This window comes from Pyrus communis, chromosome 11 (assembly GCF_963583255.1).
Source record: "Pyrus communis chromosome 11, drPyrComm1.1, whole genome shotgun sequence".
In the NCBI taxonomy this organism is placed as follows: domain Eukaryota; kingdom Viridiplantae; phylum Streptophyta; class Magnoliopsida; order Rosales; family Rosaceae; genus Pyrus; species Pyrus communis.
In genome coordinates this window covers 25,061,820-25,077,066 of record NC_084813.1, presented here as the reverse complement: position 1 = coordinate 25,077,066, position 15,247 = coordinate 25,061,820, and the positions used below count along the sequence as shown (strand labels likewise).

General features: G+C 40.2%; 1 protein-coding gene across 1 annotated transcript; it reads right to left on the bottom strand.

Moving 5' to 3' along the window:
- Positions 1 to 218: 218 nt before the first annotated feature.
- Positions 219 to 12,641, bottom strand: LOC137749326 (methyl-CpG-binding domain-containing protein 9-like). Its single transcript, XM_068489425.1, has 10 exons — positions 11,963 to 12,641; positions 8,967 to 9,684; positions 7,733 to 8,842; positions 6,927 to 7,616; positions 5,788 to 6,093; positions 4,876 to 5,211; positions 4,548 to 4,646; positions 3,988 to 4,419; positions 1,360 to 3,594; positions 219 to 1,049 (listed from the first exon to the last, which is right to left on the bottom strand). Exons 1-10 carry the CDS (start codon positions 12,439 to 12,441, stop codon positions 747 to 749), a joined length of 6,708 nt encoding a protein of 2,235 aa, XP_068345526.1. The 5' UTR covers positions 12,442 to 12,641; the 3' UTR covers positions 219 to 746.
- Between the last annotated feature and the right edge of the window lie 2,606 nt (positions 12,642 to 15,247).

The following is a 15,247-nucleotide window of genomic DNA, read 5'->3' as shown; positions in this document are numbered from 1 at the left end:
AATAGAAAATTGGTTGGCTGGCAAAGCACCGAGAACCAATAACCTAAGTATATCACATGCGAAACGAGTGCCAATGGCAACACCCGAGTCCTCACCAAGTAAAACAGTGAGACCCAGATATTCATCAGCCACAAATACCTCCAGAACTGCCATTTTATGTGCGCGCGCGCACATGTGTGTGTGTGTGTGTGAGAGAGAGAGAGAGAGAGAGAGAGATGTATAAAGAATGAAAATATTGACTAAAAACCTTCCTAGCTCAACAGCTCAACATTTGCCAATTTTTTTTTTCTTTTTTGTTTTTTCTGTCTTTTTACACCAAGTTCCCACTTCCCACTATACCTATATATTGGTCTCGCTCTTTTTGCCAGTTGATTCCTTTTCTCCCTTTCCAAGCAACAATTCTGAAAGCTGCAGCAGAAAACCTTGCAAAATTCGATCGATCTGCACATATCAAATTTGTCTGGGTACTCGAATCCTCTAAGCAGATAATGTACAAACACTGCTTTCATACTCCGCATCCAAGTTAGCATGTAAGCTTTACTTTTTATGTACAGATCAACACTTCAGCAGCAGCAGCAGTGACCACCTTCAATTGGCCAAACTAGTTGTCTGGTTTGTTCTGGTCCAATGCCACCCAAAATGTGGTGCGACGGTCATTTTCACTACCACCCACTGCTGCTTCACGTCCACCGAGAACAACCCTGTCCGGATTAATCTCCACAAACTCAGAATCACACTTCCAAATATCAACCCTCTGTATCCTTTCTTTTCTTGTTAGATTTCCTAGTTAACCTTGTTTTTTCTGCTGAATCCAAAACCGGAAGCAGCTTCAGGTCCAGTGCGCTGCTGGGCTCCAACTTGTCGGTGAGATCTGAACTAGGATACATCTTCTCATACAGGATAGCAGCATCAAGGGAGTATATACGCAGGGCAAGTGCAGACATGGTAGAAATTTTGGCAGCAGCTGAAAATGATGACCAATACCACCACTCATTCCTTAGATACTCAGTCTTTATCATGTCCTCCAGCACAATCATCGCCTGGACCATCTGAAAAAACCAAGCATGTTATTTGCGTCATGCCAAGAAATTGACAGAGAATCGTATATATTAAATAAATAAGTGTAGCAACGTCACATTTTGCAACATAACCCTTGATGTATGTTACAACATTCTTTCAGAGGGCCTAAGAATACTCCACCACATAACTAAATTATTAACAGAACTAGCAACCTCAAATAAGCAAAGCTAGTTACTTAGCTAATAGATGGTTAATGCAAGATGCCCAAACGTGTTCACTAGAATGAGAAAGATTATGAAAGTACTGTTCAAATAAAGAACAAAGGGAATTAATACTAACTTCATATATTGTCACAGCTGATTTAACAAACACGCGCCAGGCCCATCTCCTTTCCAATTGTGCCCTTGATGGTCTTAGAGCTTCTTCAGGGAGTGCGGCATCGATGTCAAGCAGATTGATCTTGAGTCTTCTATAAATTTGACAAACTTTGCCAACCAAGGGCCTCAAAGAAGATTGGGGGACCACACAGAAACGACCAGCCCCCACAACAGAAGAATGGCTATTTGAATGTCTTTTCTTCCCTCGTTCCAGAAATCCCAAAGGTAGTTTGTTAGCATTTAGCAACATCATTCCATCACCTGTCCTGGATAGATTGCTACTGCATGCAATATCAACATTAGTCTTTCCTTGTGAAACTAGCTGTTTAGCCGCCTCCAGTCCATGACCAGGTGCACCGACATCTTTCTGAGATAGTATCGCTAGCGTAGAATCACTCAGATAAGGAGAAGGTGGGGCAAACGATGGAACTCCTTCTGAACCTATAAGACCTATTTCCTGTATCAAATCCTTGTTTGAATCATTGGTCACAAACTTGGAACAGATCTCTTCAAAGTCATATGGGCAACCTAACATTCCGTTTTGAAACTTAATCAACTTCGCACTAAGCTCAGGACATGCACTTTTGGAAGTTTCAACACTGTTCAGTTCACTTCTGCGCTCTTCCTGATTCATCTCACACTTCATACTCCCTTTAACTTTAGAAGAATCACTTATTTCCTTTCCCTTCTCACAGGCTGCTGAAGCTGGAATGCACCTACCATCATCGTGCCCTTCAATTTCAGCATCTGTGAAGAAGGTTCTGTGGCAAGAGAGGCAATGGTGTCTACTGGGCCAAATGGGTTCCAAACATTCACATCGGTACCCTTTCTCATCATTGGTTACTCTAGCTCTCTTTCCCCACTTTTTGGAGATGTCGGCGGTTTCCATCTTGGAGCATGGACCATACAGCTCCTCCAGCAAAGTGGCTGCCCTAGTACCAAGACAATCAGAAATTTCAGTTTTATCAGCATTTCTAGTCACTGAAATAGCAGTTAGGAGCTCATCCTGTCCTTGGCTTCTAATTTTCTGAAACTTTCGGAATCTTGACCTTTTCCAGTGCAGAATCGAGTCCCTCAGCTCTCTTTCCTTAGGGTGCTTGTTCTTTAACCAACCTATAAGTTCTTCAATTTCTGCATCAGTTTGATAAGAAACCCAAGGTGCACTAAACGAAATGCTGTTGTTTGGTTCAAATAAATACGGACAGCCAACTTTGGACCCCTCTAACGGCAAGCTACCCATACCAGATGGACCACAACTCTGTGCAACAGAACTCCACACAGAGTCTCTGCAATCTTTCACATTTATACCACGCTTCAATGACACACTTCGATCTACAATAATCCGACCATGTCCGCCCGGAAGAGCTGAAGCCCAGTATAAACCACCCAGGGAATCAATTCCTAGGAACTCTCTCCGAACCGACACCTTTAGAAGCTCGAATTCTGTACTGGCAATCGAATCCTCCAAAAGGGATAGATCATTTTTGACAGAGTTCAACTCAAGGTGGTAGGATTGTGATTCATTCACAGAAGAAGGTGACATCTGCTCTCCCACACGATTACTCCTCACATCTGAAGGGATACTAAGTCCTTTCTGATCTAAAGGCAGAGAAACATCCATTTCAACATCATCTTGTGGATGACCAACACAACCGACTTCTTTACTACACCCATTGATTTCATGTGGCAAACAATTTGATGAAGGTAACTCGATTTGTGTAGAGGATATTTCGCTTTTATCAGAAGCCATATTTGAAGAAAACTTCCCAGGTGCAGAGACGTCATCTGAAGCAGCATGGACATCTTTTTCCCTAACTTCAGTGTCTACAATATGTTGGCATTCTGCATTACTGACAGATGGGTATTTATCAATCCCTTGAGCACCCTCTAGTGCCGAATCATCAGAGACTGCATTTAAGGAGTTAGACCTGCCACTCAAAGCCTGTGATTGACGAAGACATCTTTCATTGGTTTCAACTGAAGCCGAAAGCCCTTCCCTTATACCGGCACTAGCATCAACCTTTGCAGCTCTTGAAACCAAAATTTCTTGTCTGGACCTGAGGACCTTCCATTCTACAGATAAAGAACGCAATTTCTGCTGCAACTCAGTCGATGTCTCAGAACAATACTCAAGGTGTTGACGGATAACTGCTGAATTAAGCAACTCATCACATAAGAACTTCAGCAGGAATGTTCTCTGCAAGCGCAATCAAGGGGAAAGCTGTTAAGTTTATAAACAATGATTAAAATGACAATAATTCACCATCACAAAAGCACAAAATTCAGTGGTCCACTTGTTAGCTATACAATAAGCGATAACAATAACATAAAAACACAAAATCCAATAGCACAGCCACTATTTCAACAACCAGAAAAAGTCAGCCTATACGAATGCAAAGAGAGGCAAGGAAATGGATGACTACATTGTCTGAAATAAAGCTTTACTTGAAGCACAAATAGGGTGATTTTGAATGGACTGCCAAATCCACAAAAAATTTGGCTGGACCAATAAGACAATGCAATCACTTGTGATCAGCCATCTTGGTAGTGAGACTTGAAAAATTATGTATGAAGGCATCAATATGCAAACCTCGTCCACGTTGATATCCCAATACTCGCTCTCTTCCATTTTTGCTGCTAAATGTGCAAGTGTCTCCAAGAAAACTCGGATAGCTTCTCCCTGGAAATTTTTACGTCGTCTTCTAATGACATGACGATGTTGCGATGCATCTTGAACAATTTGTTTAGAAACAACACAAGAGGGGCAATACCAGTTTCCCTCCGGGATCCTTGCAAGAGGAGGATTCAAACAGTAAGTATGATACTCAGCATCACAAGTATCACACAACAGTACGCTGTCGTCATCTTTATCAATGCCACATACTTTGCATACTCCCTCATCCCAAGGGGCTTTGGGAATCCCATTTGTGAAAGCAAGTAAATCATCAATTTCCTTTCTCCTTTCAGAACTTAGGCCTTCTAACTTTGAATACTCCGCAAGCTTATGAACAAGAGGGACAACCTGCATTGAAAGAACAACTGAATCTGGTACGGTACTCAATTAAATGCTTGTAATTGGATAGTGAACAGCCAGCGTGCCGATGTGTGTGCCAAGGCGTGGGTAGGGATAAGGGATAGAAAGGTACATACCTCCTCCTCGTACAATGTTTCAAAAGTTTGGGCTAACTTCTCAGTCAACTCAACCAAATCAGGCTGATCCCCATACGCAATACGCAGATTACTCCATAACTGCAAAGTGAAAGTAACGATTATAACTAATGGACTTTACCAGATTAAAAATGGGATCCACCACAATCATGAAAAACCAGATATCAACTTTTAATAATATAACCATATAAATTAAGTAAACAGAAGTTTACAGCTTTAACATTTCAGTAATGTTTCTAAGAGGGTCACTGGAGATGCGGAAGTGTGCAGTAAAAATTTTCAAGAAATCCAATTGTCATAGAAAACAGACCTCCCTGACATCCTCAAGAAAGACTTCATGTGATCCCCCATAGGATCCAGCTGCCAATCTCAAATCAATAGTCCTGAAGTCCAAAGGCCGAGACACCATGGCCGGGGATCCTAGAAGACCCTCATCATCGTTATCACTTGAATTCATTAGCTTTCTTCCGAGCAAATTGCAGAAAACCTTTGTGTCATCTGCAGCAGCAGCACGACGAAATACAATGCGGCATTGTTTCATGATAACATCATAAATAGAGACATTAATCTTCCGTTTTCTTCCCTTCTCAGCCTTTTGTGGCAATGCTTTACCCGATACATCTGCTAGCAGTGACAGAACCGCTTTCTGTGCTCAACCAACAAGAAAGAATTTCTAATTTAGAATCATGCTTACCATAACCTGTTTAACAAATAAACATAACTTGGACATATAGACAGTCTTGCAGTACCATAATCCTTAGTTTAGAAGAAGGAGCTAAATATTCAAACATTTCTTCATGGGCACCCGGGAAAAATATGTTTAAGATGGCATAAATGAAGCAAGAAGCAAGTTAAGGAGCATTCACAATTTCATCTTGCGTACCCCAAGCAAATATGTTTTGAGATGGTTTAAAGATTCCTTCCACCCAATCAAGCAAACAAATTACATTTTACAGCAGACATGCAAAAGAAATTGCATTTTAGATTTTTTTTTTTTTTTAATTTTTAATAAGCAAAGTTACTGCATCCTAGACCTATACATAAATTACTGCCTCAAAATACCGTAGTTGAAAGGAGTATTATAAAACAGCAAACATGTCCACAGCACGTATTCCCAGTAAAAGTTAGCTGATGCACACATTACATTCACAATGAATCTTCGTATTCTATCAAGTACTGAACCAGGAAAAACTAAGTAATAATCATGTTAATGAGAAACCACCTTTGTAGGTCCTGATGCATTGCCCTTGTAAACTTCTTTACTGATTGAATGTTCCAGTATTTTCCTCACCCATTCAGGTGGATCCTTTTCCAAAGCCTCATAAACACATTTTCTGATTCTTGTTCCGACATTTGTCGGTAGCTTTCTAACAGGTTCCAGCACCTGCGCCCATAGCGGATTGTTACCATCATTCCCCAAATTCTTCTCGACAGCCCCTGGTCCATCAGATACCTCCTCTTCTATGGTAAGTACATCATTCCCTCTGTTAAGTGAAGCAAAAATTTGCTTCGTAGCCTCTGCAAGCAACTGAAAAGTAGAGAAACAGATTAACATGCGTTCTTGTCACCTGTCATTGTACCAGACCTACACTTGGGGCACATAAAAACAAGAAAGGAAAAAGAAAAAGATACATAATGCTACTGTACCACCAATTGGACAGGTGAAATGAATCAAACTTCCTCAGCGTAACCGACAAGAGACATAAAACTGACATCCTAAAAAGTACAGATACTGTTTCTACACAATAGAGCACAGTACTGTCTAACAATTTGCAATATGGCACAGGTTTTCCCAATTTAAATAAGCCTTATGTGCAACCTAACACGTTCAAATGTTATCAGTCATATGCCACAACTGTCAAAGTGAACAGCTACAGCCTTAAAGGAAGACCAGATACATTCAAAAGCTAATCTAGATAGTATGTTGGTTCTTAAGCGGACACCTTGTTCAATACCCTGTAGCAGTCAAATACTAAAAAAATTATGCCTGATGTTAGAGTAACTATGGAGTTATTATCGTTTTGGGGGTGATTGGATAGAAAGGAACATAATAACTTTCTTGGGAAGCTAGGGTAGGAAGTGACTTCTTTACAGGATAGGGTGAAATTTTAAGCTTCTTTGTGGACTGCAGTAGCTACTGTTATAGAAATTTCCTTTTTCCTTCATTCTGAATGGGGAGCTGCAGTTGATTAAGTTAAAGAGGTATGTATTTCGGGAGATGGGAGTAGCTGAACTCTATGTAACCGAGATGATAAAACAAAGCTTTGTTTAGATGGGGGTTCATTTTACAACAATACACAAGTAAACAGCACTAAATGATGGAATACTAAAACACCATGAAAAGAGAAGAGCTGATCTTACAAGTGCATCTGCTTCCATCCCAGCTACTCCAGTTAAAGACCCACAGAGCACTCCGCCATCACCTTGTAAGCAGCGAAATACTTTACTGCTTTCACGAGCAGTAATCTCAGGTGAGTCAAGGTTACCATCCATGGCTAATACAGCCAGGATGTATCTCCGTGCTAACTCTGGCCAAGTCAGTTCATTAATTGGGAGTATATTAAGCTTCGCTCTTTTCACAGGAATTGAAATATCAACATCTTTCTTCCTTCCCCGTTTTGACTTTAGATCTCCAGAATCAAAATTCGGATCTATCAGGGCAGCAACCTTAGACTGCAACTCACCTATGAGCACTCTTAGCAGTGATCCATGAGCCTTTGTCAACGCTATGCCAGAACATCTGCTATAAGTAACAGATGCAACTTTGTCTTGAGCTGCCTCCTTCATTGCTCCAGTTTCTATATGTATGAATGCATGTGGATTATTCCTAGAAATTGTCGAGCCAGACTCCATGGTAGAAGATAATTGAGTACTTGAATAATCAATTCCATTTGCATTTAACGCTTGAGTGCCCTGGATTTCCCTATCGAACTTCTCTGAAAAATCTGACCTGCCGAACCAAGGGTTAATAAGATCCTCCTCAAGTTCTTCCAACGAAAAAGCCTCCTTTAGACCCAAAATTTCATCAAAGCGCGATAATAATTCCCAAACCTGAGTAGATAAAGAAAAAGGGCCAATAAGCTTCATGCATGTCAATCATGTGGTAACACAAACTCAAAAGTAACACAATATAATACAATGGAAAAACTACAAGAAACATCCCATACCTGATAAACATCACCAACAAGGGCAAGAGGAATCCTCAAGCACAATGGCTTCCCAAGAGGAGGTGGATGACCACTCTTGAGGTGATCCTGGGCCAACTTCACTTTTTTGGACCTCCTAAACAAACCATCTAACACTTCCTCTTTACCATGTAATCCAGCTCCCATTTTAACCACTAGAAGCCCATTTCCAACAGTTAGCTGCGTAGAATTAGAACTTCTATTGTTAAGAAATTGATATTGAGAACAGGATTGGGCACCAGGAAGCTGTTCCAAAAGTTCTTGCACAAAGTCCACATCTAAACCAAATCTATCCTGGTCTAGCCAATTTGCTAGTACGTCATAAAAAGAGCCAGGGTCATCATCAGCTCGAAATTCAGAAGAGATGCTGACAGAACCTGGTGAACTACAAAACTTGTCCAATGGAGATTGGTTCACTTTGCCACTGTCATTTGTTATAACCTCATTTGTGAAGCGCTGAGCATTTTCAACATGCTTACAGAAAAATTTAAGAATGCCCTTCTGTTTAAATATTTCAGAACAAGCATTAACAACTTTTTTTGAAATCATTTCCCAAGCTGCAGATGAAGAATGGTCTTCTACTGATATCTCACCAATGTCATCCATCATACCTAAATCAGCAGATGAAAGAGTTCCAGATTTTTCGTAAACGGAATTATCTTCAAGTTGCGGTTCAGCTGATGTCTGGACATCACTGGCTTCAACTGAACAACTCCTCAGGCAAGACAAAATATCATTTTCCATAGGCGAAGGATCTGACAGAATCATCTGGATACTTCCATCATTATCAAAAGTCAAGTCATGACTGTCTTGATTAATTTGACTGTAAAAGTTGCCAAGTTGTGGCCTACAGAGGATAGTTGAACCCTCGGGTGGCAAGGCAGAACAAGAACATCTTCTGACCTTAAAAACAGGTCCAGAATCACAGCCATTCAAAACTTCACACACAAATAAAGAACCAGTAACCTTATCATGCCAACATGACTTATAACCTACAGGATAGATCTGATTAGAATCATGATAAGAGGGCCTTGTATCAACTTCTCCCAAAGAAAGAATAAAGAAATCTTCATACTGCACCGGAAATCCCCCCTGGAGAATAAAACATACACAAATCAGAAAAGTAAAACAAGCTGAAACAACATCCATGTTATGTTGCTTACGCAGAATCATTATTAGTTTTACATTATAACAAATAGAGAACATATAAACTTACATTACTTTGCTGAGACCCAATGCAACCATGTTCTTCTGTCCCAGCTTCTGTAAGTTTTACATTATTTCCAAAACCACGGGCAGAAACTTCCATACTTAGACCATTGGAAGGGAGCTCCTTGCAATAGCCTCTGCGCAAACTTTCCTTATTTTCAGCTAATCCATTGGCATGTAAGAGTCTTGACTTTCTTTTCCTAGATACATAAGTCTTCTCAGTATTAGAAAGAGACCCCTCCCTCCTTATTTCAGATCCCATGGAATTGTAGTTAGGCGTCAAGCCAAGAAAATATGCAACTTCAGATACTGAACCAAATGTCTTCCCATTTGGTGCACAGTATACTAAATACTGTTCACCACTGGCTGTTGACTGTCTAAATTCTACACGCCAACCATCCTCCAGTACGCCATGCCTTTCAGAAACATAATCTCTAAGAGCCTGTAAAACTATCTCATCTGGACTCTGGGATGGCATTCTAATAGCTGTATTATTGTTGTTACTATGCTTTCCAAGCGAAAACCTCGAAATTAATTCCTCAAAGCTTCCACCCATAGTCTGTGTATGGTGCAATATATCTTCCAAGCCCACTTTAGCTGCGTGTGTCATTATCCCAGCAGCTTTTTCCAACCCACATCCGTTTCCAGAGTGCGAGAAGTTTGAATATGTCACTGGGGCACCAAATGGATTGCCACCAAAAGAATTACCACCGGGAGTGTGCTTTCTATAATCAAAATAAGTTTAAGCAGTAACTACTTATGGACAACGTGCATTTAAAGAAATTTATCAAAATATTAACCAATGAGTAATAGACAAAAGAGCCAATAACGACGAGTTAAGAAAATGTAAGGAAACAGTCGATAATGTAAGATAACTCTACCATTTAGTTTTAGAAAATTGGATCGTAAAAACCCATACCAGCTACAAAAATGTTAGAATCGCTTATGGATCATGCAAGCGGTAAGGCACTAGTTTATGATAATTAAGCTCGCCTGTTGCTTTAAAGGTAGCAGCTTAAAGCCGGAGAAAAAGAACAACAAAAGGTGTACATTTAAAGAAAGTAATCAAAATATTAACTGCTGAGTAAATAGGCAAGCATGGCGAGTTTAGAGAACGTAAGAAAACGGTCCATAATATAGGATAACTCCACTATTTTAGTTTCAGAAATAAAGCAGCAGCAAAACCCAACCACCGCATAAATTTTAGAAGCGCTCAAGGAAAATGCAAGTGATAAGGCACTAGTTATGCTCTATCAGTTTTAATTTGATTTATGGGTGGCAGCTTTAAGCTGGAACACGACAACAAAAGGAATAATACCAAAGTTGTTCTGCAGGGGCTACCTAGGCGTAAAGACAAACTTACGACGGTTCATATACCCGTAGTACTCACTACTCATTTCAAAAAAAAATAATATATATATATGTATGTAGTTTGAAGCTACTTCAATTTCTTGGTAGGGATACGGATACCACATGACCAAAAAGAAGTTAAAAGCTTCCCTTTTCTAGTTTTTGTACATGGTTTATACGAGACATTTGGGTTTTTCCAGCCCATGATGAGTTATCCTAAGTCTATTAGGAACTATAATCTTAAGAGGATTAAGTTGATTTCCCAATTGGAGTGGTTATCTCAATTGGTTGTTTTCCCAATGGATTGGTTTTCCCAAGTGGAGTTGTTTTCCCAATTTAATTTGTTTTCCTAATTGGAGTTGATTTCTCAATTGGAGAAGGATTCATAACTAGATTCCAATTAGGATTAGTATTCCTTATTGAAGACCTCTATTATGTCTATATAAAGGGACTATTACACTAGTTTTGAATTGGAATTTGTAAACAATAAATTGTATACCACTCAAGCAGTCAGAGTGAGAGAATATTGTAAGGGCAAAGTGTGTGTGAAAGAAGAGAGAGAGAGAGAGTTATTTCTTGTTCTTTCAGGCTTTTCCTCAAGTCTTAATCCTAGAGGCTTGGCAAGATAATCCGTTGCACTCATAATAGATATAGTGATATTGTTGTTGCTGCCCCGTGAACATAGGCACACATAGCCAAACCACGTTAATTCTTGGTGTTGTTTATCTTGGTTTTTTGTATTCAGTTTCCGAGTCTGTTCTATTTTTTACACTCTTAAACGTGGTATTCACAACAGACATTACCCTGTTGTTTATGCTCCCATTCCACAATCCAATATAAAGTAGTCATAAACAAGAAGCTTATTACGTGTCTGTCCCATTTTAAGAGTATAACTTTGTTTTAAATTTTCCAATTAACACAAAATATGTAAACAATATAAAATGCATCTATTTGGAAGTGGATTTTTCGTGCCAAAACTGGAATTTCTTAAGTGCACACAGAGCTAGTAGCATAGTGTTTTGTCTGACACGTGCACAGAGAGAGCAAGAAAGGCACACAAATGTCATGCCTCTTGATCTCATACAAGCAAAATCGGAGAGGCCAATTTCTATGGAGATTCCCTAGGTCTAATTCAACGCCATAGGGCGAATGGGCAATCCATGTGGCATGGCACAGAGTGAATATTGAGGGATGTAGAGCATAATTCCTTTTTGGGTATTCCAAAGGTGGTTAATTGGAGTGATAATCTAAGTTAAAGCCGGATGCTTCAAAAAATATAAAACAAACATTCGAATGAGGAGTAGCCTTTCGGGTGCAAAACACGGGCACACGAACGCAAAGCAGAACATTCCAAATCAGTCACTAAATAATGGCATGATCATGGCCTTAGATGCTTGCATGCATGCATTGATAGCAATTAAGTGCTGCAACAAGAACTAGCCTATTACTATTAGCATGTAATTTATGATGGGAAATGTAGTAAACCACACAAAAACACAGCATGGCATTCTTGGTAAGTCCAAAAACCCTTAGCTACCATTCCTTTTTTAAATTAATTTGCTTATACGAGCTCGAAAGATCGAAAGCAGAACTAGAAAAAGCAAAATTAAGTTCAGTAAGTGAATATCTCAGCAAATGCATGAAACCCCCTACCTCAATTCGCGCATTTCCGGGAATTCATCGACGTCGCTCGGCGGCGAGGCGTTGATATCGAGAATGTGCTTGGCCTTAACCCCAAGCGGCCACCGCTTGCTCCTAACCCCACCGCTCAAACAGTCCGCACAGACCCACTCCACCAAATTCACGGCCTGGCGGCCGCGCATTCCCGCGCATGTGAGGTGAAACCCGCGCTCGCAGCCGTCGCAGACCACCACTTGCCCGCGAACCTCGGGCTTGCCGCAGGCGGCGCATGCGGATCCTTGAGCTGAGCCGGGAACTCCGGCCAGGCCCCCGGGCGGCGGCGAGGGGTGGTCGTGGTAAGACCTCACGACGTCGAAGGAATCGGGTAGGGTTTCGGAAGGGGAAGGGATCTCATTGAGATCGATGCCGAGTACGGAGCGAGTTGGCTCGGCGTTGGCGGCGGCGGCTGCCGCTGCTCTGAGTTCGTCGGCAGCTGAATCGGTGAGTTCCATTTATCCGAGTCGGGGTTCGGAGCTCGAGGTCGGTGCTCGTACCATTTGATCGGACGGCTGAGATTTGACACGAACAGAAACGAGAGGTTTTGGCTTTTGGGTTCGAGGGAACACACAGAGGAAAAAGAACACAGAAATGAAGACCGAAAGTGGACCGTATCGACCTCACTCTCTCTCTCTCTCCAAACGTTTTTTTTTTTTTTTTTTTTTTTTTGCTTTAATTTTTTGAACTGCGATGTGAGGTGAGGGGAAAGTGGGGGCGGACTCACCGGAGATTTATATGTGTACTCGGCTGCCCTAAAACGACAGTTGTACACGTGTACCAATCAGGAAAGGCGCAGACTGGGCTTCACCTTCCCCAAGAGTACGAATCTCTCCCTAGTAGGATGAATCTCGTGACTTGTGGGCGTTTTGTACTGTTGGAACACATGTATAATACACCATTTACATGTCTTTTTTATGGATTAAATTGTATCTCTCTCTCTCTCTCGTATGAATTTTCGTATTGTTCATCGTAGTTAGCTTTCTGGCATGGTATGCATGGTGATTATGGATTTATGTGATCAGTTATTTTAAGAAGCGTGTTGTATTTGTTGACAGGTGTGAGGTGTCTGACATGCGTATTTATTTCTCCTAAATGATGTAATTTGGCGTCCGAGACCTACGGATATAGCTTCATTTAGTGTCACAACAGATGTTAGGTGTGATTACCTCAAACGAAGTAGGCTTACGTGTCTCATACAAAAGATGAATCAATGAAAGAGGATGCTCTAGATAGCATACAACTTCATTTAATTCACTAACGACAGGGTGACCCTAGTTACTCGTAATGGCAATGTGGTCATTCGTATAACAAAGGTAAGGTGTCAAAGAGAAAATTCGAAATAATTGGGATTTTTTGGAGATTGGATGCAGTTACTAATTCATGATCTGGCATGTACATAATGAAAACTTCATTCTCGATTCTACAAGATGTAAACATATCGTGAAAGATGTACTAAGGCGCTCGAGACAGTAAATGGCTCCATCAAGTGCATTTGCACAAAAAATTGACAAATTAGTTACTCGTATAATGCGACAAACATGAGGTGTCATAATGCGTATCTCTCACAAAAGATGTATGTGAACATTCGAGATAGTGGATATAGCTTTATTCAATGCGTTCACGACAACTTTAATGATCAATACAGTTACTCTTGTAGTTTGATAAATGTGAGGTGTCATACGACGTAAGCGTCTATATCTCTTGTAAAAAATACATGTGATTACAAAAATAAACAACTCCATTAAGTGCGTTTACAACAAAGAAACGTCAATGTAGTTACTCGTATAATTTGACAAATATAAAGTGTTAGATAAAACAGACGTTACTTATCCTCAAGAAAGACATACGTTTACACCGGATACGGTAGGCATCTCCATTCTGTACATTCATGGCAAAGAAATGGCAATGACATAATTGTCATTCCACAAACTTCCTTTTAACTGGATAATTTGGATCACTCGTCGTTTTGTAAGCAATTATAAATGGTAGACGCATCCTTATGTGCTATGTGTGCCCGACTGCCGTAGACGACAGTTATACACGTGGACCAATCAGGAGAGGCGCAAACTGGGCTCCATCTTCCCCAAGAGTACGAATCTCTCCCTAGTAATATGAATCTCGCGACTTGTGGGCGTTATGTATTGTATACGGTTAGAACACGTGTATAATACTCCATTTACATGTCTTTTTATGGATTAAGTTGTATCTCTCTCGTATGAATTTTCATATTGTTCATCGTAGTTACCTTTCTGGCATGGTATGCATGCTGATTACTGATTTATGTGATTAGTTATTTTGAGAAACGTGTTGTATTTGTTGACAGGTGTAAAGTGTCTGACATGCATATCTATTTCTCCTAAATGATGCAATTTGGCATCCGAGATCTATGGATGTAGCTTCATTCAGTGTCACAACATATGTTAGGCATGCTTATCTCAAACAAATTAGGCTTACGTGTCTCGTACGAAAGATGAATTGATGAAAGAGGATGCTCCATATAGTAGACAACTTCATTCAATTCACTAACGACAAGGTAACTCTAATGTAGTTAGTCATTCGTATAACAAACGTAAGGTGTCAGACAAAGTAGGCATGTAAACATATCTTGAAAGATGTACTCAGACACCCGAGACAGTAAATGGCTCCATCAAGTGCATGTATGACAAAAAACTGACAAATTAGTTACTCATATAATGCGACAAACATGAGGTGTCAAACATGCAAATCTCCCATGAAAGATTCATGTGAGTGTCCGAGATAGTGGATATAGCTTTATTTAGTGTGTTCACGACAACTTTAATGATCAATGCGGTTAATCATGTAATTTGACGAATGTGAAGTGTCAGACGAAGTAAGCATCTATATATCTCGTAAAAGATACATGTAGTTGATCACAAAAATAAACAACTCCATTAAGTGAGTTTACAACAAAGAAACGTCAATGCAGTTACTCATATAATTTGACAAATGTGAAGTGTCAAACAAAGCAAACATTACTTATTCTCAAGAAAGACATACGTGTACACCGAAGATGGTAGACATCTCCATTCTGTGCTTTCACGGCAAAGAAATGGCAATGACATAATTGTCATTCCACAAACTTCCTTTTTAGTTGGAGAGTTTGGATCTCTCGTCTTTTTGTAAACAATTATAAATGGTAGTTGTCTAAAATAGGAAGAGCAAGTGTGCTATATGTGGTAGTCCATATAGGCCTCGTTCGCAACTCATAAAAATGATTTAATAGATCAATAATACGGATTT